At 37.1% G+C, this 24,007-nt stretch overlaps 2 protein-coding genes across 2 annotated transcripts in view; both read left to right on the forward strand.

Moving 5' to 3' along the window:
• The first annotated feature begins 231 nt into the window (after positions 1-231).
• Positions 232-17,115, forward strand: colgalt1a (collagen beta(1-O)galactosyltransferase 1a). Its single transcript, XM_073849493.1, has 12 exons — positions 232-597; positions 6,391-6,501; positions 6,581-6,698; positions 9,496-9,630; positions 10,414-10,618; positions 11,242-11,361; positions 11,437-11,513; positions 11,595-11,701; positions 11,788-11,920; positions 12,539-12,666; positions 12,773-12,979; positions 15,610-17,115. Exons 1-12 carry the CDS (start codon positions 377-379, stop codon positions 15,875-15,877), a joined length of 1,830 nt encoding a protein of 609 aa, XP_073705594.1. The 5' UTR covers positions 232-376; the 3' UTR covers positions 15,878-17,115.
• A 6,091-nt stretch (positions 17,116-23,206) lies between these two features.
• The window catches only part of gmip (GEM interacting protein), a 30,384-nt gene continuing 29,583 nt past the window's right edge, over positions 23,207-24,007 (forward strand). The window contains exon 1 of the mRNA XM_073837998.1: positions 23,207-23,435. Coding sequence (XP_073694099.1) covers positions 23,387-23,435 — 49 coding nt within the window. The 5' untranslated portion in view covers positions 23,207-23,386. The remainder of the gene's footprint in view (positions 23,436-24,007) is intronic.

Consider the following 24,007-nt stretch of genomic DNA (forward strand, 5'->3'; position numbering starts at 1 on the left):
TCATTATTTTCCTATAGCGGCTAATGAACCGAGTCTCGCCCATATAGGCTTACCTCCGCGTTTAAGAATGGGGTGGATAAACGTAATAAATACGTTTAATACAACATATAAAGTCATGCAAGTTCTCAGCTTGTAGATTTACCAGAGTATTCATTGTGTCCCACCCCTTTAAACGTCAGCGTCCTGAGCGTAACATTCCCTTTAACTCGCTAGTCCCAAACTGCAGTGTTGTCAATGCAGGCTGATTTCGGTCGGCGGAATTATTTAAACTAAAGTTACCCCTTTTTAACTTTCTACCTCCTCATGATCTGGGTGTAACTGTGTGCTTTAGTTGCGAGAGCTCGTATGCCTGTTTGTAAAGAGTGAGTGCTGTACAATGCTCTGTTTCGTGTTGTTCGTGTCGGTGCTATGGTCCTATCTGATGAATACGGGACCAGCTCAAGGATACTTCCACGAAGAGCGCTGGAGCCCGGAGTCTCCGATATTAGCTCCCCGAGTAATGATCGCTCTCATCTGCCGTAACGCCCAGCACTCGCTGCCTCATTTCCTCGGGACAATTGAGCGCCTCAATTACCCCAAAGACCGAATCGCACTGTGGTAAGTCTGTGTGTAACGGCGTGCAGCTGCTCAGACTCTTCTGTTACTGATGTGACCATGGCAGAATCTCATAACACGCCATAAAGCTTGTAGTATGCGTATTTTTCTATTAGTTTGTATTCCAATAATGACTAGTACTCATTCATGACATAACTGACTACAAGTCACTTTCCCCAGCATGTTGTTTTTCCAGCTTCTGCTTGTAATTATTCCAGTTTCATTATTCATTAATAGGTACTAGGACTTATTACTATGTTAGTACTTCATTAGATAGGCCTACATATCTTTTTTACCAGACATTAATATCCCTTGTATCATTTCTTGTGGCACTACTTTCAACAGTTTTATGGAGTAGGGTTTCATTCTTGGTGTCTGTGAATATCTGTCTGCCAGCAACTCAATGCTCTGGAGGGCAATTTAAGAGAAAAATATGGATAGGAGGAGCTTCTCTGTATTCACTTCTTATGTTTGCCAGATTTACTCTAATGTTTCCCTTAAAGTAGTCTTTTCCTGTCAGTGAATGAAGAGCTCTGTTGTAAAGGTGTTAGTTACCAAGAATGCTCGATTGAGTTGTCATATAACAACAAGGGAATAAACGTAACACAGTCGGTTTAGTTGTTTGCGGTGCTCTGATGAACTAGTTTTTGTTAAAGGGGTGTTTCCACAAAAATTTAAATTAACCCATTATTTACTCACCCTCCAGGCATCCAAGGTGTATATGACTTTCTACTTTCAGACGAATCCAATCGAAGAGTTTTATTAAAAATTGTTCTGGTTCTCCCAAAGCTTTATCATGGCAGTGGCTGGGTGTTTCTCTTCATCAGTCCAAAACAAGTCCAATAAAGTGCATCCATCCATAATAAAAAATATCTCACACAGCTCCAGGGAGTGAATAAAGGCCTCCTGTAGCGAATCGATGCATAATATCCATATTTAAAACATAATAATCACTTTAATGTAGCTTGCGTACACTGGCGTTCATCAACGCAGGACAAATAGAGACACGCAGTGGAGAGACCAAAACAAAACCATGGTCACGAGTTAGAAGTACAAAACGAGGATTTGTAAAGAAAATTGTTGGAGGATTGCAATATAAGCCAAAAGGAGACTGATTTTCCTTTGCTAAAGTAAGGCAACTTTGCTTCATTTGCTCATATAAACAAACGTTGGTTATCACAAGACTCACAGGTGTCTGCGCAAGGCAGACATACTACGTAATTTGCCCAGAACAGCTTTCATGTACAACAGTTTGCACAGGCTAGATTAAAGCGATTATTATGTTTTAAATATGGATATTTCTCTTACAATAACTCATCAATTCCCTACATTAGGGCTTTATTCACCTCCCGGAGCTGTGTGAGGCACTTTTTATTTTGGATGGATGCACTTTTTTGGACTTGTTTTGGACTGATGAAGAGAAACACCCACTCACTGCTATGATTAAAAGAGCCAGAACAATGTTTAATAGAACTCTAATTGGATTCGTCTGAAAGAAGGAAGTCATAGACACCTAGGATGCCTGGAGGATGAGTAAATAATAGGTTAGTTTTCTTTTTTTTTTTGGTGAAGTAACCTTTTAATAAAAAGGTAATAAAGAAGTGGTTTAGAGGAATTCAGCTGACTTGTTACAACAACAAAAATAATAGTTTAAGGTTAAATTAATTGCAGAGTTTTACTTCTGCATATTGGCTGAAGCAGAAATGACTGTTCTTAGACCTTAAAGGCATAGTTCACCCAAAAATGAAAATGATCCTATGATTTACTTACCCTCAAGCCATCCTAGGTGTACATGACTTTCTACTTTCATACAAATACAATCAGAGTTTTAATAATAATAGCAGTAAATGGCTGTTGACATTTTTAAGTCCATATAGTGCATCCATCCATCATAAAAAAGTGTTCCACATGGCTCCGGAGGGTTAATAAAGGCATCTGAAATGAATTGATGCATAGATATCCATATTTAAAACTTTATAAACCATAATCTCTAGCTTCCACTAACTGTCCTATGCATGTACACGAGAGCAAAACAAAACACTGGTCATGAATTATAAGTACAAAATGAGGATTTGTAAAGAAAAATGTTGCAGGATTTTGATATAAGCCAAGAGGAGACTGTTTTTCCTTTGCTAGAGACAAAACTTGGTTCTCATGAAACTAGCATATTCTCACCGGAGTTTATACTATGCTTACATTCCTAGATCATCCGCTCGAATGCCATTCTCTTGTGTGCGTACGTACGACAGAAACTAGAGATTACGGTTTGTGATGTTTTAACCCTTAAAGACCTAGAACATTTTTGGGGCACCTGAGGCACCTGTATATTTCTTTGTTTTTTCAGACCTATTCTAGCAGTCAGCATCAATTGTCATATATCATTATAAACATAAGAACTTGAACTTTATGTCTAGCTAATTTAAAATTACAAATTTCCTTTTGTTTTCTCTAAAAATTAGTGAATTTCCAGAATTTTAGGAAAAAACGCTACCAACAATTGGGTGTTTTTTACTGTGTACTCAAACAAAAACTCCTGAAGTTTAGATTTTTTTCTTTAAAAATTTGTATTTAGGTGTTTTACACTTCCAAATAAAATTTTGTCTATATATAACATTCCCCAAGCAAGTTATAGCCAATTATTACAATATTATTTAGGTGCTTTTCAGTGAAAAACAGGCCCATTTCGTTTATTGACAATATAGATCTGTCCAAAAACGTTTCAGGAGTAAAGTCATTGCAGAAACAGTGTTAAATAATAGCAAAACACAGTAAAAAATAATTTACTATTTCATAAATATATTCTTAATCCAAAAGATGAACAATAAACACAAATAGTGTAGAAAGTAGCACAAGAAAAAATGCACAAACTGTCTTGTGCAACAAAAAAATAAATAAACAATCCAAATTATTCACAAACTACACACAAAATGAGAGAGAAATATACAGAGTGCAACCGAAAAAATAGTACAAATAATCTTTAAAAACTATATAATAATTAGTTACATAATATAACAAGCAAATAGATGGATCTGCTGGCTGTAGTCTGCGTCGGAATCTATTTTACCAGGACATCGCCTAGTGACCGAAAACCCACATTCCAGTGCTTTATCCGATATCTACTGTTGTTTCATCCTTGTTTTTGGTTTGTTTTATGTCAAAGGGCTCTGTCGTGAGTATTTCTGTACATTTTCAAAGAATGCTGTCATGCAAATGTGTTATTTTGCGTTTGTTTTCATGCACGCAAGACGCACTTTGCTTTCACTTTGCGTCTGTTCAGATCTGCAAAGAAACATACTAATCGGTGGTTCAAAAGACCAAAACCTATGTTTATTGGTTGAATAGATGACAGTTTGAACCAATCGGGGCACAGGGGTGGGACTAAGCATCAACAATCGTTCCTGTTTGGCTCAGAGGACCAAAACGTGTTGATTTCATCTGACGAATCAGTGCTGAGGAAATGTGATGACCTAATCACGCTTACAGCGGAGCCTCTGAATATCCAAATGAGACAAATGCGATATCACCGAAAAGAGCAGACTCTGTACTTTACGAGACTTTTTAAAGCATTCAAATTGGATTAGCGGTTCAAAAGTTATTAAACATTTCAGACCAATAGTTATTTTTAGCCGCCGGCGGCTGTCTCGGTCTTTGAGGGTTAAATTTGGATATTTTTCTTACACAAACACATCAATTCGCTTTAGAAGGGCTTTATTAACCCCCTGGAGCTTTGTGGAGTACTTTTTATGATGGATGGATGCCCTTTACTGGAATTAAAAAATGTAACACCCATTCACTGCCATTATAAAGCTCATAAGAGCCAGGTTATTATTTAATATAACTAAAAGAAGAAAGTCATATTCACCTATGATGGCTTGAGTCTGAGTAAATTACAGGGTAATTTTCTTTTTTGGGTGAACTATCCCTTTAAGCCACAGTCATTTTCAATGGAACTCAAACAGAGGGCCCACAAGGGGGCCTCAGAAAACTTCCATCTCAAGCGTACATTACAAAATATTTAAATAAATAAATTATTATGAATATACAGTGCCTTGCAAAAGTATCCTTCATTTTTTTCACATTTTGTTTTGTTGCAGCATTATGTTAAACTGCTAAATTAGTTTTTCCCCACATCAGTTTACACTCCATACACCATAATAATGACAAAGCAAAAACCAGATTTGCAAATTTTACAAATTTATTAAAAATAAAACACTGAAATAAGTACATTGCAAAAGTATTCATACCTTTAACTCAGTTCATAGTTGAAGCAACTTTACAGCCTCAAGTCTTTTTGGGTATGATCTGACAAGCTTTGCACATCTGCGTTTAGCAATTATCTGCCATTCTTTGCCTCACCTTTTCACCTCTCAAGTTCTGTCAGCTTGGATGGGGGCTGGCAGACATTTTCTAGAGTCCTAGTTGTTCCAATCATCTTTCATTATGGATAATGGAGGCTACATGCTTCTGTGAACCTTCAGTGCAGCAGATTTTTTTCTGAACTCTTCCCTAGATCATTGCCTTAACGCAAGTCTGTCACTGAGCTCTACAGGCAGTTATCTTGACCTCAGGACTTGGTTTTTGCTCTGATATGCATTTTCAGCTGTTAGAACTTTTCTGAGAGGTGTGTGCCTTTCTAAATCATACTCATTCTAATGAATTTGCCACAGTTTAACTCCACTCGAAGTGTAGTAACATCTAGAAGCAATATGAATGCTCCTGAGCTAAATTTCGAGTGTCCCAAAAAAGGGTATGAATACTTATGCAACAGGATCTTTTCAGTTTTTTTATTTTTAATAATTTTGCACAAATGTTACAAACCTACTTTTTACTTTGCCATTATGGAGTAGGGAGTGTAGATTGATGTGGGAAAAAAAAGTAATTTAAAGTAGTTTAACATAAGGCAGCGACATAACAAAATGTGAAAAGAATGAAAGGGTATGGATAATTTCGCAAGGCACTGTATTAGCATAATCAAAGTCTCATCTGAACTAAAATGCTGAAAAAGCAAAACCAATAAAGTCTTATGTAATACAATAATAAAAACAATAAATAACATTTTTAATTGAAGAACATGCATTTCTTGAAACTTCTGAAGTCACAAAATGATTGTGGTTAATTAATTTCATTTTGTCAGCTGCAGCAGAAATACCGGAAATAGTTTATATTGTGTTGGACAACGAGAGGCCTTTAAGTCAAAAAAATTGAAAATCATTGATATAACTGTTTGAAAACAGACTTTGTAACAATCTAACTTGAATCAGTACTGTATTTTCTGTAGTTGGCCAGAGTTGTTGTGTTCTCACAGGCCTGTGTGGCATTCAAACTCTGTTTGGATCTGTAAACTTTTAGGCCTCACAGCTGTGCTGCTTCACGCTCTGCTCTGGGAGACTCATCTGTTCGAATGCTGAGACAGAGCCCGAGAAAAGTAGGACGTGTAGTCTAACTTATGTCTTCAGCAGAATAGGACACTACCTGTCTGTTTACTTTATTTTTGCTTTTTGCTCTCTGATAACCACTTAGCTTGGTAGTTTCACTTCTCATGTTCTGTTGCTCTTTTAGTCTAGTTCTGCTGTTGAGTTTAATTTAGTGCTTTTGTGTTCTTAATTCATTTCCCTGTTGCTGGTCTAAATATACATTGTGCACTGAAAGGTCTTCCTAAATATGGTGTGATTATACTCTGTGCAACTGAAAGTAATCATAAGCTTGTGGTTAGCTCTTGTAATCTTTAGTTTTCACCAGATATGGTTTTCTGTAGAAAGTACCCAGTGCACATTGAGCACCATTTGTTTCTTACAGGGTGGCAACCGACCACAATATTGACAACACTACTTACCTACTGCGAGACTGGCTCATCAATGTACAGAAACTCTACCATTATGTGGAGTGGAGGCCAAAGGAGGAACCAAGGTTTGCCATGTTTCTTCTTGTGGTTTCATGGAACTGGTTCATTTAATACATTTAACTTGGATATCTCTTTCTCATTCAGAAAATTTAGTGATGAGGAAGGACCAAAGGATTGGACGAATGAGCGCTACGCCTACATCATGAAACTGCGGCAGGCAGCGCTTGACTCTGCTCGGGAGATGTGGGCAGACTATCTCATGGTGAGTTTGCCACACACTGTTCACTCTCTTTGCTAAGACCATGAATGTCCAAGAGACATGTGACCATCGAATGTTGCGATTATTGGTTAATCATCTGATTGCTTTTATTTGATCTAATCACAGTTATTTGAGATAACCGAAGTAATTGGCTAGTTTAAATTTCAATCACGTTTTACCATTCAGTTAAGGAAAAATTAAAGGGTTAGTTCACCCAAAAATAAAAAGTCTGCCATTAATTACCAGGGATGTGATTTTTCCGGATTAATCCGGAATTCCGGATTTTTCGACCTGAAAATGTGACCTATGTCACGTATTTGCGACCATCCACGCAAATGGCGGATGGCGAAGTATGATTCCGGACCGCAAGATGCGTCCATGCGGACCGTGAAAGCTTTTGACATAATAATAATAATAATAAAAAATGCTGAACGCTATTTCTAATAAATACATTTATATCAAGCACACTAGGGTCAGCGTTTGGGTGCAATCTTCTGTGCAGTGAGGAGAGAAAAGATCGGCAGACAGATAGCTTTCAGTGAGTGAAAAACGTTGATGGAAAATGCATTATTTTGGGGTTACGTCGCAAAATATTGTAAATATATATTTTTATACTGTATTTTTATACATATTTATATTTTAAACCACGACGGTGAGCCAATGGATATCACGTAAGCAACGTGAAAACTGCATATATTAAAGTGAAAGTAAAAACAGCGCTTTCAGCATCTAATGTGCACATTCTCTAAGAGACAATGATAGACGATTATACTTCATATGCTGATATTAATTTACTTCCCTAATAGTTCTCTTCTGCAAAATAAAAAGAAACGTATTTTGTGTAGGCTAAGGGTTTTTGAAAGTCGGTTCTTGAAATAAAGCTCTTCATATTTATTGATGACTGTAGTGTTATTAGGGGTTACGAAAGACTAATTATTTCAGGTGGTCTTAAATGTGGGGACTAAAAGGCAAGAATTGGGATGGAACTTTATAAGGTTATCCATTGAATAAATATGAGCGCTGCGCGTTTCAAAGTCAGCTGCGGCGCTGTTTTGTGTATCATTCTGATAGCGCCTCCTGCTGGAAGAGAATCATCTGACATTTTTAATCAGCTCGTACGTCTGCTGTTGTCAAAAAGACCCATGTAAACAAACCAGTCCATGGTTTTAAGCACCAAACACGTAGAGTTGTAAATGTTATCTGATGGATCGACAAGATCATGTGTTATACAAATTTAAACAATTAAGGCAATAAAATATATGTTAATTAATATAATACTTGATTGACAATAATTGTTTAAATTAATATAAGAATTTATACTTTTGACTCTTGAAGGCTGGAATGTGAATTTTATAATTTAAGAAATCTTTTTTGTTTTGGGAAATCTGTATCTCAATTGTAAATCATGCTTTTTACAGTCATTTTAATAATTTATTTATTTATTAATTAAATTTTGTTTAGGTCTTTAAAAAAAGTATTTAAATGTGTAGAATTTAAGATTAAATATGCTGCAGATACCCTGGTCTCGCGAAAAAACAAAAACAAAAAAACATAAGTAGTTTTTTTATATATAATTGTCTGGACCTCGAGCCGTTTTAGTTGAAGACCCCTGGATTAGATTATCGATTTTGAGTGATTTTCCACTATGGCAGGATGTTTAAGCTGCATTAACATTAACTTACTTGTATTAGCTAGCTATTAGGGATGCTCATTTTGGTTAATTTTCCCAAACGACAACCGCAAATCATTATCCGGGGGGGGTCTTAGTATATTTTCCTGCTTTTTTGTCCTTAGCCAATCACATGCCTGATTACTCACCGTCTTGTCGTTCCAAACCTGTAAGGCTTTCGTTCATCTTCAGAACACAAATTAAGATATTTTTGATGAAATCCGAGGGCTTTCTGACCCTGCATAGGCAACAATGCAACTACCATGTTCAAGTGTGTGGTGCTACTGAAGAAATAATTAATGACAGAATTTTCATTTTTGGGTGAACTGTCCCTTTAAGAGCATAAAAAGCCACTTTTTAAGACTCTTGTGTCTTTTTTTTCTGTGTGGTTGGGAAAATTCAGCACAAATGAAGTACTGTTTACAAGCCAAAACAGTTCTAAACAAATGTTGATGGATTTCGATGTGTGAGGACAAAAGGGAATAGACTTTTTTCCCTGGTGGAAATGTTATTACTATGGATTATGGACTGGTATTTTGACCAGAAGTGACAATTTAAATGATAACCCTCAATAGCCAAATGTAAACACTCATTAAGAACATACAGTTCTTGAAGCTTCTGGAATTACAAAATATTAATTATTGCAATACTCTTGCAATTATTGCAAGTCTCTGGGAGACACTAGGAGAAAAGAAATACTTCACCCTAAAATGAAAATTCTGTCATTAATTACTTACCCTCATGTCGTTCCAAACCCTAAGTCCTTCATACATCTTCAGAACACAAATTAGGATATTTTTGATCAAATCCGAGAGCTTTCTGACTCTGCATAGACAGCATGCAACTGACATGTTCAAGCCCCAGAAAGGTAGTAAGGACATTGATGAAATAGTCCATGTGACATCAGTGTTTCAACTGTAATGTTACGATGCTATGAGAATACGTTTTGTGCACAAAGAAAACAAAAATAACAACTTTACTCAACAATTTCTTGAACAGTTCAGTGGTATTGATTGTGCTTGGTTTTACTTCAAGATCTGCCTATTGGTGATTATCTTGAGTAAACTTTGTTTTTGTAGGCAGCTTGTTTATGCGTGCATGAAACTGTATTGACATTTTATATCTTTGCAGATGATTGATTGTGATAATCTCCTGATCAACCGAGACGTCTTATGGAAACTAATAAAGGAGAACAAGACAATTGTGGCACCGATGATGGAGTCTCGTGCTGCCTATTCAAACTTTTGGTGTGGGATGTCATCCCAGGTACAGTTACTCTGAATATGTACATTTGAGGTAAAAAATGTACATACACCAACACTGAAGACAACTGGAGGACTCATATGCAACTATTACAGAAGGTTCAAATGCTCGCTGATGCTCCAGAAGAAAAAAACAATGCATTAAGAGTATTATAAGAGTTTTAAGATCAGGGTTAGTTTAACTTATTTTGTCTTCTGGGGAACATGTAAGTATTTTTTTGTAGCTTCTAAGGGCAGTACTAAATGAAAAAAATATGGTATTTAGGCAAAATATGAAAAATGCACACATCTTCATTCTGTTCAAAAGTTTACACCCCTGGCTCTTTATGCATTGTGTTTCCCTCTGGAGCATCAGTGAGTGTTTGAACCTTCTGTAATAGTTGCATATGAGTCCCTCAGTTGTACTCGATGTGAAAAATGGAACTCAAAATCATACAGTCATTGTTGGAAAGGGTTCAAATACACAAAAATACTGAAAAACCAAAGAATTTGTCAGACCTGAAGGATTTTTCTGAAGAACAGCGGGCAGTTTAACTGTTCAGGACAAACAAGGGACTCATAAATAACTGTCACTAAATTAAAAAAAAACACAGCAACTAAGTCTTATGCAGGTCAGTACTAAATAAAAAAATACATGTATTTTGTATGATCCCTCTTATTTTTGTAAAATATTTAACATTTAGCAGATTCTGCAAGGTGTATGTAAACTTTTGAAAATCAGCTGTATAGGTAGTAAAGATACACTTTCTTCAAAAATATGAAAAAACATATCATCAATTTTCTCCAGGGCTACTATAAACGAACCCCTGCCTACATCCCCATGCGCAAGCAAGTGCGTAAGGGTTGCTTTGCTGTTCCCATGGTGCACTCGACTTTTCTGATTGACCTCCGGAAAGAAGCTTCCAGGGCACTTGCTTTTCACCCACCACATCCGGACTACACCTGGGCCTTTGACGACATTATAGTCTTTGCTTTTTCAGCCCGCATGGCAGGTAAGTCTCACGACAGATCAGTTATGTCATTCCAAACCTGTACAACTTTCTTTCTTCTGTGGAACACAAAAGAAGATATTTTGGAGAATGAATTTTGGACCTTTGGACTTGGGAATTTTTTAAGGACGATTTTTATTTTTATTTTTTTACATATCGTCTATTATGTTCCACAGAAGAAAGAACATCAAACAGGTTTGAAATGGCATGAGGGTGAATTAATAATGACTGAATTTACATTTTTGTGTGGACGGTTCCTTTAAGAGGATATTGTGCATAATAGTTATACATCTACATACAACTATTTGAAAATCTGGATGGAATCTGAGGGTGCAAAAAAAAAATCAAAATATTGAGAAAATCGGCTTCAAAGTTGTCCAAATTAAGTTCTTATCAATGCAAATTACTAATCAAAAATCAAGTTTTGATATATTTACGGTACTAAATTTACAAAATATCTTCATGGAACATGATCTTTACTTAATATCCTAATGATTTTTGGCATACAAGAAAAATCTATAATTTTCACCCATACAATGTATTTGTGGCTATTGCTACTTAAGACTGGTTTTGTGGTCCAGGGTCACATTTCACAATTTAATTTGAATTCTCTGTGGTTTCTGCAGAGGTCCAAATGTTTGTTTGTAACAAGGAGACTTATGGGCATCTCCCAGTGCCTCTTCGTGCCCACAGCACCATGCAGGACGAGGCAGACAGCTTCATTCATACTGTGCTGGAGATCAATGGTACGTTTCAGCTTTACAAAGAAAAAAAGAATAACTTATGCTTTATTAAATCTAACCACCTCTTTTAATTTCCAGTGCGAAATCCTCCAATTGAGCCTTCCAAATACTTGCCCAAACCTGTCAAAAGACCTGACAAAATGGGCTTTGATGAGGTAAAGTGTAGGTTAATTATATCTATTGGATGGTTCTTTGGTGACGCTGTATTCATTATGAGCTCTTACATGTTTTAAAAGGTGTTTATGATCAACCTGAAGCGGCGGACCGACCGTCGTGACCTCATGTTGAGGGCGTTGAGAGAGCAAGAAATCGACTGCAAGATTATCGCAGCTGTTGATGGCAAGTAAGTTCACTTCTGTTACCTTCAGACAAATCCCGCATTCATTTTCAGGACAAAATATTTGCTCACAGCCTTTCTTTTTACACCAGAGCTATGAACATCAGTGAGATCCACACTTTGGGAATCCACATGCTTCCCGGCTATAGTGACCCCTACCATGGCAGACCTCTGACAAAAGGAGAGCTGGGCTGCTTCCTGTCCCACTATAACATCTGGAAAGAGGTTTGGCACACATCCCAGTTTGTAGTTCTGTTCCCATATCTAGTGAGTTGCCTTGCTCTCAGCTGCCTAAAAAACCTTACCATTGAAGTGTATAGGGTCAGTGAGATTTCTTTTATTTTCTGACTGTTAAACTTGTTCTTTTCTGATGAACTTGTGTGTATTTGACAGTTTAAGTGCAATAAGACATGAAAGAACTTATTTTAATACTCACATGCCATGTGATGGCCACTATTTGCGGTCAGAAAACGCTGTCATAAATAAAAGTAATATGGCTTTAAAATCATGATTTCAACGCAATAGACATGATGATCAAAACCAAACAAATGTCTTTTATCACAGTATTTGAAGTACCAGCTGTAAAGGCACAGCCCTATTCTGGAAAAGGGGACAGGGAGCAGAAGCTAATTTGCTTTTAAAGAGTCATGCACTAAAGTGTGTTTCTGCTTCCACTCAAAATAGGCATTTTTTAAAATTATATAATAAATGATCTGTGAATATTTTGAGCTGAAACTTCACAGACACATTCTGAGGACACCTGAGACTATTACATATTTCAAAAAGGGGCATATCTAAAAAGAAATTTTTAAAGCTTTCATGTTTATTTGCTGTGCTACACAGATTGTAGACAGAGGCCTGAAGACCTCGCTGGTGCTTGAAGATGATTTGCGCTTTGAGATTTTCTTCAAGCGCCGCCTGCAGAATCTGATGCAGGAGGTGGAGAGTAAGGATCTGGACTGGGACCTCATGTGAGCGGCTCTTTTTGTCTACAGTCATTGGCTGCTCTCAGTTTTTGGGGGTATGTATTGATGGGAGTTTTGTTCATGTTGGTCATTCTATGTTGAACTCTTGCAGTTATATTGGGAGGAAGAGGATGCAAGTAGACCGCCCTGAGAAAGCAGTACCGAACATTCGCAACCTGGTGGAGGCCGACTATTCCTATTGGACCTTGGGTTACATGATGTCATTACAAGGAGCCCAAAAGCTCCTCAAAGCAGAACCACTCAGTAAAATGTTGCCTGTGGATGAGTTCCTTCCTGTTATGTTTAATAAGCATCCTGTGTAAGTATTACAAATGGAGGAAATCCTTGACACATCCAATATATGCCAAACACTTATCGGAAAACTTAATTATTATTAGAGGTTCAAGCGCATAGTGCTGAAACCCTGTTGTAATTGTTTGATCTCCATGTAAAACTGATCGAGCAGACCAAACCATAAGTCATAGAAACTTGAAAGGGATTTGGAGGGATGGTAGTACTCACACCGTCTTCAACGTCACCAATGTTGCCCCAGACGGCCTGACAGGGGCACTGCAGCGATCAAAAGTACTAAATCGCTTGTAACGCCTAAACAGTTTGTTTCAGGGTCAAGTTTTTTATGTTGTTGGAGTAGAGAATAGGAATGCTTTTACTAAAATGGTAATAACTTTTGAACGGAATGAGATATCTTCGCCAAACTCACAAGTTTATGTAAGAGTTGAATCAGAGGTTTGTGAAGCTGCGGAGCTTGGCTACTTGCTGCCAGTAAAAAAGGGGGAAAAACATAAAAGTGGATATAACTACTCAACCTTTGTCCTATTGATGTGAAAATCGGTAATGGTGCCACAAGTCTCTAAAAGGACATCTCAAAAAACATGGCTGCCATAGGCCGAATAAATTTGAGCAATTGTTAAAATTGCCAAGGATCAGCAACCTGTACTTAAAACTGATCAGGCAGACCAAACCGTAAATCGTAGAGACTTGAAACTTGGAGTGCTAACATCTTCTACAACGTCACCAAGGCCAGCCTTAATCAGCCTGATGGGGGCGCTGCACAGCGCTCAAAAGTACGTAACTCCTAAAAGGTTTCATTGCAGACTCAAGTGTCTTACGTCATTGAAATCCTTGGCTCACAGTGGACAAAACACTTGAATGAATGAATGAATGATTCATTTATATAGCGCTTTCATTGTGTATTGCTGTACACCCAAAGCGCTTTACAGTCATATGGGGGGGGATCTCTCCTCAACCACCACCAGTGTGCAGCATCCACTTGGATGATGCGATGGCAGCCACAGTACAACAGCGCCAGTGCGCTCACCACACACCAGCTACAGGTGGAGAGGAGAGAGTGATAGAGCCAATTCAATGAATGGGGATTATTAGGAGGCCATGATTGACTAGGGCCAGTGGACTGAATTTGGCCAGGACACCGGGGTTACACCCCTACTCTTTACGAGAAGTGCCATGGGATTTTTTGTGACCACAGAGAGTCAGGACCTCGGTTTAACGTCTCATCCGAAAGACGGTGCTTTTTACAGTATAGTGTCCCCATCACTATACTGGGGCATTAGGACCCACATAGACCACTGGGTGAGCACTCCCTGATGGCCTCACTAACGCCTCTTCCAACAGCAACTTAGTTTTCCCAGGAGGTCTCCCATCCAGGTACTGACCAGACTCAGCCCTGCTTAGCTTCAGTGAGCAACCGGTCTTGGGCTGCAGGGTGATATGGCTGCCTCAGATTTAGCATTTTTTTTAAAAAATCAGCTTTTGTGAACTAGTCCTAGGTTTTTTGTCTGATCGGAACCAAACTAGTGCAGAAAGATTCTCTGGAGAGTGAATGTGAATTTGCAAAGGGAAGCCAAAACTTTTGAAAGTGGCAGGGCCGCATTTACTAAAACGGCCATTACTATTGAGGTTAAGGTATCTTCACCAAACTCACAGCACGTAAGTAAGAGCTGAATCTGAGATGAAATGAAAAAAATACGAGGAGCTTGGCCACTTGGTGACACTATAAGAGGGAAAAAACATAAAAACGGCCATAACTACTCAACCGTTTGTCCTATAGACGTAAAAAATTGATACACACGGTCTTGGTGCATCTCTGAAAAAACATGCCTGCCATAGGCCAATTACATTTGAGCACCTATTAGACAAGGTTAAGGGAGGTTGATCAGAATGAAACTCAGTGGGCCTGTTTGACTTAACAGTCCTAAAGGTCTGTGAGAAATTTGAAAGAAATTGGCCACTGGGGGGCATTTTTCAAGGGTGTAAACTTTTGTTTGTTACATGGTTTTTCACACATATATTCATATCAAACCTCATTCAGAAGAACTTTGTCTCTAGAACCACTGCTGTTGTTTAAACTGTTAGTTAAACGATTGAGAAAATGTAAAAAAAACCTACATTTGAAAACTAGTCCTAGGTTTTTTGCTTAGTCTGGAAAACCCACTGCAGTACAATTCTCTGGACTCTCTAGGTCAATAATTATCAAAAAAAGTTGAAATTTGCCCTATTGGAAGCTATAACGGGGTCGTTTTGAAAAGGGGCCTTTCCAAATATATCCAAAAGCCTAAACGAAAGCTCAAAACTTCACAAAGAATGGTGATTCTAAACAATCATGTTTTAAGTTTTAGGGAGATTTGACCACAGCTGGTGCTATAACAGTCATAAATGTAAAAAAAAAAAGACCTTCACATTTCTATGGATGGTAATTTTTTGGGATTTTCAAAAAAATGCTGTTTTTAATAATTGATTTAGGTGGTTACAGGCTTGCTAAATAAAATGTAATGTCTTTTTCATATGTGCTTAAATGCCTTAAAGCGCTTGAACTCCAGTAATCACTGCTTGCATTTGTTAGTATTTTTTGCCTTTGTCTAATATCACGTCTCTTGTCTTCATCTTCACATCCTATATCATCATCTTCAGATTGGATTACATGGAGCAGTTTGAGACAAGGGACCTGAAAGCATTTTCAGCAGAGCCCTTGCTTGTGTTTCCTACACACTACACGGGTGAACCTGGGTATATCAGTGACACAGAAACCTCCACAGTGTGGGACAATGAGAAAGTGCACACAGACTGGGACAGGAAGCGCTCGGGTAAGACCCGAGAACAGGCTGAGATCAGCACAGAGGCCCAAAACTCAGACGTACTCCAGTCTCCTTTGGACAGGACAGCCCGAGACGAACTATGAGAGACATTGTTTTTGGACACAACACTAGATTTGCTTCTGGGGCGAAGTCTAGTTCCATCTTATAAGCACAATATGACCAGAAGAGGCCTTTTTTAGAGATTTTTGTTTGCCTGAAAAATGTTTCTGAGTTTAAACATCCCTTTAATTTTTAACAGAGGCCAGACTGTGCTTTCCGATGAGAGCAGCACCTGTTTATAACTGTATCCTGCAATTAAAAATGCCAGGGGCTGCATTCATGAAAATCATCTTAAGAAAGAAGTTAGCAAATGTATTAAGATAAATGTTAATGTTATGTTTTTAATGTTGTGTAATTTTTAAAGGGATAGTTTACTCAAAAATTAAAATTTGCTGAAAATGTACTGACATCCAAGATGTAGATGATTTTGTTTCTTAATCAGAACAGATTTGAAGAAATTTAGCATCACTTGCTCACCAATGGATCCTCTGGAGTGAATGGGTGCCATCAGAATGAGAGTCCAAACACCCGATAAAACATAACAATAATCCACAAGTAATCCACATGACTCCAGTCCATCAGTTAACATTTTGTAAAGTAATAAGCTGTGTGTTTTTAAGAAACAAAACCATCATTATGGCATTTTAACTTTAAACCATCACTTCTGGTCAAAAGATGTCTATAATCCATAATAATGCTTCCTCCAGTGAAAAAGCTGGTTCGTCTGAAATGGGAGAAAACACATCAAGCAACATTTACAAACAAAACCAACATATGATTGTTTAGAACATGTTTTGGACTGTCCAAAACATGTTCTAAACAATCATATGTTGGTCGATTTTGATGTTAGAGGACAACAGAAAATAGACGTTTTCATTGGAGGAATCGTTATTATGGATTCTGGATTTTTGCACTTTGACAAAAAGTGCCTTGATTATAGATTTGTTTCTATAGATTACACAAGACATTAATTTTTGGACTGGAGTTGTTTGGATTTGTTGTGGATTATTGTGATGTTTTTATCAGCTGCTTGGACTCTGATTCTGACGGCACCCATTCACATCAGTGAGCAAGTGATGTAATGTTACTTCTCCAAATCTGTTCTGATGAAGAAACAAACTCCTCTATATCTTGGATGGCCTTAGGGTAAGTACATTGTCAACAAATGGTAATTTTCGTGTGAAGGATGTTTTGTGAATACATCCCCTGGTGCTTTTTCACATTCCAGACATGATGAACATAGGCATTCTTAACAATAATAAAAGAGACATGAAACATGTTATTTTAAGGCATTAAGCAAGTTATTTTAACTTGAAGGGTGTTGTTATTTTTAGACTTTGATACCATTACCCTCTTCTGTGGTGTTTTAGGCTGTTACTTCCCTTCATCAAAGCCAACAACCATACACGCCTCTCTGTGTGGTTTTTCTGTCATCTCATCAGGACAGCAATTAGAGGTCTTCACACATTCCTCACAACAACATTCACATTTTTTAGTTCTGACTTTTTTGCTTTTTTGACAAAGGACAGCCAAACAGGCTTTAAATGTGCTTGATATGAATTTGTGTCATTGCGCTGTTTAGTCACAATGTCGAACTACCACTATGTATGTAACTGTGACTGTTTCACCAACTGTGCCTTAAATATCAAGAATGGTTAAAACATGTCTCTTGTTACTTTCAGCAGATTCATTAGAGGCTGCATGTCATTAAAACTAATACTAAATGACGTGCCATTTAATTTGACCATTTCGTCAGTCATATCAACATCTATATCTGTCTTCCAAGTTTAATTATATCACAGCTGGTTAGCCACAAGACAAACATGATAATGCTGGCAGAGGCCTGCAAACCATTTTCCTGCATGCTGAAGATAGATGATTGTGTCACTGCTGCTTTCAGTGTAGATCTCAATTCACTGGTGGGTAAAATAAGCTTAAAGGCTTTAGAGGATATCTAAAAAGATTCAGAAACAAACTGCATGTAGCTTATTGTAGGATGTTATGCAGTTGTGCAGTTTTTAAATTATTTTTTATAAAAAATGTTAATTTTTTCAATTAATTGGATGTTGTATTGCGATAAAACTTGTTGTAGAATGTACCTCTAAAAGTTGACATTCTTACCTCAAATTTGAACAAATTTAACTAGAAGGTTAATATTGTTTTTCACTTGCAACAAAACAACGAATTAGCCGTGCATTTATATGGAAATATGCTTTAGGAGCTATCCATCCTCGCATTCGGAGATCAACACTTCTTGACTGGCAAGACGGGCGCGAGCGGAGACTCAAACAGTGAAAGTGAGTTGTACAAAACCTTTCTTTTTAGTAAACTGTGTGTACACAAACAATGTTCTCAATGCTCAAGTTCATGTGTAGAGACCCAGGCGATACTTCGAGCAAAGTGTCATGGTGTGTCGAGCCTTCTTAGTGTTATAAAAATATCGATTTTGATGCGCTCAAATTTATGCCCCTAGTACTCCCATTCACCGGCCATTGACCACAAAATGAAATCACGGTCAATCTCAAAAATGGCTCGTTTGTCGTAATTATGCTTTTAGATATATGTTTGTCTCATTTACAGTAAAAAAAAAAACAGCCCAGGTTGCATTTTGGCAATAGTTATCCTTTAATTAGTGGTGTCAATATTGCCGATATTTAAAAACCCTGTTGAAAAAAAAAACAGCATATGTTGGTTAGGTAGGTTTTGATATTAATTTAAAGGAACACTCCACTTTTTTTGAAAATAGGCTCATTCTCCAACTCCCCCCGAGTTAATAAGTTGATTTTTACTGTTTTGAAATCCATTCAGCCGTTCTCCTGTTCTGGCGATATCACTTTTAGCATAGCTTAGCATAGATCATTGAATCCTATGAGACCAATAGCATCGCGTTCAAAAATGACCAATGAGTTTTGATATTTGTCCTATTTAAAACTTGACTCTTCTGTAGTTATATTGTGTACTAATACTGGCGGAAAATGTAAATGATGATATTACTGCGCCTGCTTCGGGCATGTTACGGCAACAAACTTCCTTGACTATTACGCCGGAATGGAAGTGTAGTTCCTAATCTTATCGGCCTAGAAAATCGCAGCTTTACATTTTCCGCTGGTCTTAGTACATGATATAACTACAGAAGAGTCAAGTTTTAAATAGGACAAATACCGAAACTCGTTGGTCATTTTTGAACGCAATGCTATTGGTCTAATAGGATTCAATGATCTATGCTAAGCTATGCTAAAAGTGATATTGCCAGAACAGGAGAACGGCTGAATGGATTTCAAAACAGTAAAAATCAACTTATTAACTCGGGGGGAGTTGGAGAATGAGCCTGTTTCCAAAAAAAAGTGGAGTGTTGTTTTAAGATGGTCCTTAGCTGGTTTATGCTGGTCTCTTGCTGATTTAAGCTGGTCATGTGCTGGTTCTGAGCGGGAGGGACCTGTTTAAGACCAGCTAAGGATCAAAACCATCAAAACCTACCTAACCAGCATAAGCTGTGTTTTTTTTTCAACAGGGAATCTTGGTACACTGTAATATGACATAATTCAGTTCTAGCGCCATTATGAAGCACTAAACTCACGTGTGTGTTGTCTCATTCTGACACCGGAGGGCGCACAAACGAGATTCAGGAGTAATAAAACAAATAACTTCCTAAGAAATCTCTTATATGGACAAAGATATCCAGCTGTCGCTGTAGCTGAATAAAATGCAGAAAGAAATATTTTGTGTGATGAAACGTGATGAGAATCAGTACACGGTTACATCTGTGTTCTTCAAGCCACCTCAGGTATTTTCATATGGATAATGTATATTGCGATGCTAATCGACATAGCCTTTATCACTGTATAGAATACTATAAAATATGAATTAGTTCACGGAAGGAAGTTATTTCAAACACTCGATCGACGCTATTACGCAAGTTTGAAGTAAAAATATGTATTCATTTTTATAAAGTGTCTTACTTTGACACTGGTAAACTAAAAACTTTTAGCATTTTAGTGCATTTTGTTTAGTGTAATTGTTTCTTTTATATGCAATGGTGTGATTCATATGTCAAAAAGAGAGAGAAAAAAAATTATTTGAGTGCTAGAATTTATTTTGTATTTAATTTGTCAACATTTCTATAGATATCAGGATATTTGACCCTGGACTACAAAACCAGTCTTTTTTATTTGAATAAATAAGCTTTCCGTTGATGTTTGTTAGGATAGGATTAGGAACTATTTGAAAATCTGGAGTCTGAGGGTGCCAAAAAAATCACCTTTAAAGTTGTCCAAATGAAGTTCTTAGCAATGCATATTAGGCCTACTAATCAAAGATAAGTTTTGAGACATTTATGATAGGAAATTTGCTAAATGTCTTCATGGAACATGATCTTTTATTTTATATATTAATGATTTTTGGCATAAAAGGAAAAAACATAATTTTGACCCATACAATGTAGTTTTGGCTATTGCTACAAATATACCGGTGCTACATAAGACTGGCTTTGTGGTCCAGGGTCACACATAGGCTATGTCATTTTCGTGAATTTTTAAGGCCACTATAATAAAAACTGATGTCGTGACAGCCCTCACTAACCCCTCTAGAACAGTAGTGCCCGAATAATTATAATTTATTAATGTGTTTCAGAGCTCAGTAATCTGTATTTGTGTTGGACTCCAGCACAGGACCCGTTCAGAAGCTGTGGGCGTTTTCCACACAGTCCCACAAAGGTATATGTACTCTATATGTATATGTACTCTATTTACTCTTTCCTTTTTACTATAAAAAATATACAGTAGTCAACATTTGAAGTGGATCAAAACCTTTCATCAAAGTTGTCCTAAAACCAAAACAATACCCGGTTTAGCTGGTTCTTGCTATTTCGAGCACTGCTTTATCTCCTGATCTAAATGCGTCATCTTGGGTCTCTGTTTTTTGTCAGCGATGGTTTCTGGTTGGCACGTGTGGTGATGGTCTTGGTGACTGTCACATCATTGATGGACTTTTTGATATAGGCAGTCACTGTATTAATGGATAAGTTAATGTCTTTCTTTCTTTAGTCAAAAAGAAATTAAGGTTTTTGAGGAAAACATTCCAGGATTTTTCTCCATATAGTGGACTTCAATAGGGATCAATCGGTTGAAGGTCCAAGTTGCAGTTTCAGTGCAGCGTCAAAGGGCTCTATACAATCCCAGGCGAGGAATTTTTAACCATGAATGCTCATCTTGCACTAGCTCAGCCTCACACATTATGTAATCACTCATGTGTGACATAGGCAGAAGTACAAAGCCAGTGTTTACAAAGTGACGTTGCAAAGAAAGTCAAACGCCCTTTACAAAAAAAAGGTAAAACGACTATGTTGGATGATTTTGAAGTACACAGATGAAGAATTAACCATGCTCGACTTTTCCAGCATGATTAAGCAATGCATGAAGATGCGTATGCGCAGCACAGATCTAGTACAAGACGAGCATTTGTGGTTAAAATGTATGTTTTTTTTTTAATAAAATGACTGATAGTTTCCCAAAGGAAAAGACCCTTATTCCTTGGATGGGATCGTGTAGAGCCCTTTGAAGCTGCATTGAAATTGCAAATTTGACCTTCAACCCGCTGATCCTCATTGAAGTTCACCATATGGAGAAAATCCTGCAATGTTTTCCTCAAAAACCTTATTTTGTTTTCGACTGAAGAAAGTAAGACATGAACATTTTGGATGAGATGGGTATGGAAGCCCATTTCTGCCTTGTAAGAAGAAAATGAATGCCTTAAAAAAGTCGAAATTATGACTTACTAAATCGAAATCACGAGTTAAAAAAAATCTAAATTATGACTTAAAAAGTCAATTATGAGATTAAAAAGTCAAAATTATGACTTGCTTAAATCATAATTACGAGTTACAAAGTTTAAATGATCACTTATAATGTCGAAATTATGAGATAAAGTCAAATTTATGACAAGTCATAATTATGAGATAAGTTGAAAATATGAGATAGAAAGACTAAATTATGACTTGTCATAATCATAATCAAAATTTGGACTTATAGTGTCGAAATTATGAGATAAGTCAAAATTATGACTTGCTTAAATCAAAATTACGAGTTAAAAAGTTGAAATTATGACTTAAAATGTTGAAATTAAGAGATAAAGTTAAAATTATGACTTAAGTAAGGTGTAGCTATGAGACAAGTTGAATTTATGACTTATGTCTAAATTATAAGATAAAAAAAATTATGACTTAAATTATAATTACGAGTTAAAAAGTCGACAGTGAGCCACCTACTCATAATTTCGACTTTTTCTCAGAATTTCCACTTTTTAAGTCAGAATTTCAAATGTTTATCTTGTAATTGTGATTTTAATCAGAATTTTGACATTTTATCTTACAATTTCGACTTTAAGTCACAATTTCAACTTTTTATCTTAGAATTTTTACTTGTAAGTCATGATTTCAACTTTTCACCCAGTAAAATGTGAGTCTGAGTTGTTTCAACTGAAAGAAACTTGCACTGACAGATCTTAAAATACATCAGCCTTTGTTTTGTCTGAAGATGCACACCAGTAATGTAACAGTAACCTGTGGCCTAATCCTGGTTTAGGCTAAACCCTGTTTATGAAACCAGCCCTAAATCTCATAATTTCACATTTTTAAGTCATGATTTCGACTTTCTCAGAATTTTGACTTTTTAAGTCATAAATTCGACTTAGTAAGTAAGTGGTGGAAATGGGCTTCCATACATGGGGTGAGTAAATTATCAGGAAATATTTATTCTAGAAGTGAACTAATCCTTTACACACAGGGAAATATGCACAGTCACTAACAAATATTTCTTAAAAATATGTCTAAATACAAAACCCATCTTACTGAACTAATGCCCGTAGGAGTATATGTGAGTAAACAAGAGTTGGTTTTGCTCAAAATAAATGAGTCGGCCATTACAGTTACTTGTGTCAGCACTTCACTGCTCTTCCTGTGTCTCGACCACCATCAGCCAACAGGGGGCGAAGTGGTGAGGAAACATTTGATTGGCTGAATGCTAAAGCAAGATTTCAGCCTCATTTATTGCAAATTCAAGGGATTTTCATGTTGTCATGTTTGGTATTCATTTGACACAAATGCAGAATAAAACCACGGTTAGAGATTAGATGAATGAAAGTTTCAGCCCAAACAGAACAGTTCCAAATTCAAGAGCCTTCGATAGGCCAAAAACAGAGAATCACAAACAAAATAGCATTGTAACATGGGCCACCACAGATTACCAGAAATATCTCAGGCCTTAGCAGAAGTTGGGGGTGTTAGGTGTGTCTGAGAGTGATAGTGAGACAAACTTCCTCCTCATACGATGGTGAAAGAACATTGGCCAACCTTCGCTTTAGAGGAAGAGAAGTGGCGCTGTGAGACAAGGAAGAGCAGAGTTATCAAAACCCACACAGTCTTCATGTCCCGTGCCAGTGTTCGATAAAAGGTGATGATTCTGACCGTATCATCTTCAGCTGGGCTGGATGGACTAAATGCTGGATGACAACACGAACACAGTCTGTTGTGAGCTGCTGGTTCATCAGTAGAGGACTAGATGGAGGAGGCAGCGGAGACGGCACAGTTGAGGCAACCTAAAGTTCAGGGTGAGTTACATCAGACTTTAAGGAGAATGTGTTTTTTTATTTTATTTTAAAGCCACAGCTTTAAGCTGCATGTGTGTATATCTGGCTTTTGTTCTCTTTCTTTGCATGTGCGTGTTTGTGTGTTTGCATTGCATGCAATGATCAGTGCATGATCAGAGCACTTCCTGTCTTGTCCATTTTGCCTTTGTACAAACGTTGCATGGCAAGGAAGTTTTTATGTGCGGGACATTTTGACAGATGTCCAAAATTAACACATCTTAGGGTGACTTATGACTTCTTCCCACATGTTACAAAAATGTCCAAATTTTTCCAAAACAAAAAATGAGTTTATATTTAGCACTATGTGTTAGAATTAGTTTTTTTTTAAGATTTAGTTTGTTTTAGAACTTCTTCTTTTGTATTATGTAGAAATTCTCATAAAACATATAACTGGATTGAGTCCAGGATGTGGAAATAAACCTCAAAAAGACCTCAGTGGGAGGAAGTCACATGCACTGGTTTCAAATAATTAGCGATAGATGCATTGCTTCTCGTTTTAACCACTTTAAGTGTCACATGTCATTTAACATTAT

This window comes from Garra rufa, chromosome 1 (assembly GCF_049309525.1).
Source record: "Garra rufa chromosome 1, GarRuf1.0, whole genome shotgun sequence".
In the NCBI taxonomy this organism is placed as follows: domain Eukaryota; kingdom Metazoa; phylum Chordata; class Actinopteri; order Cypriniformes; family Cyprinidae; genus Garra; species Garra rufa.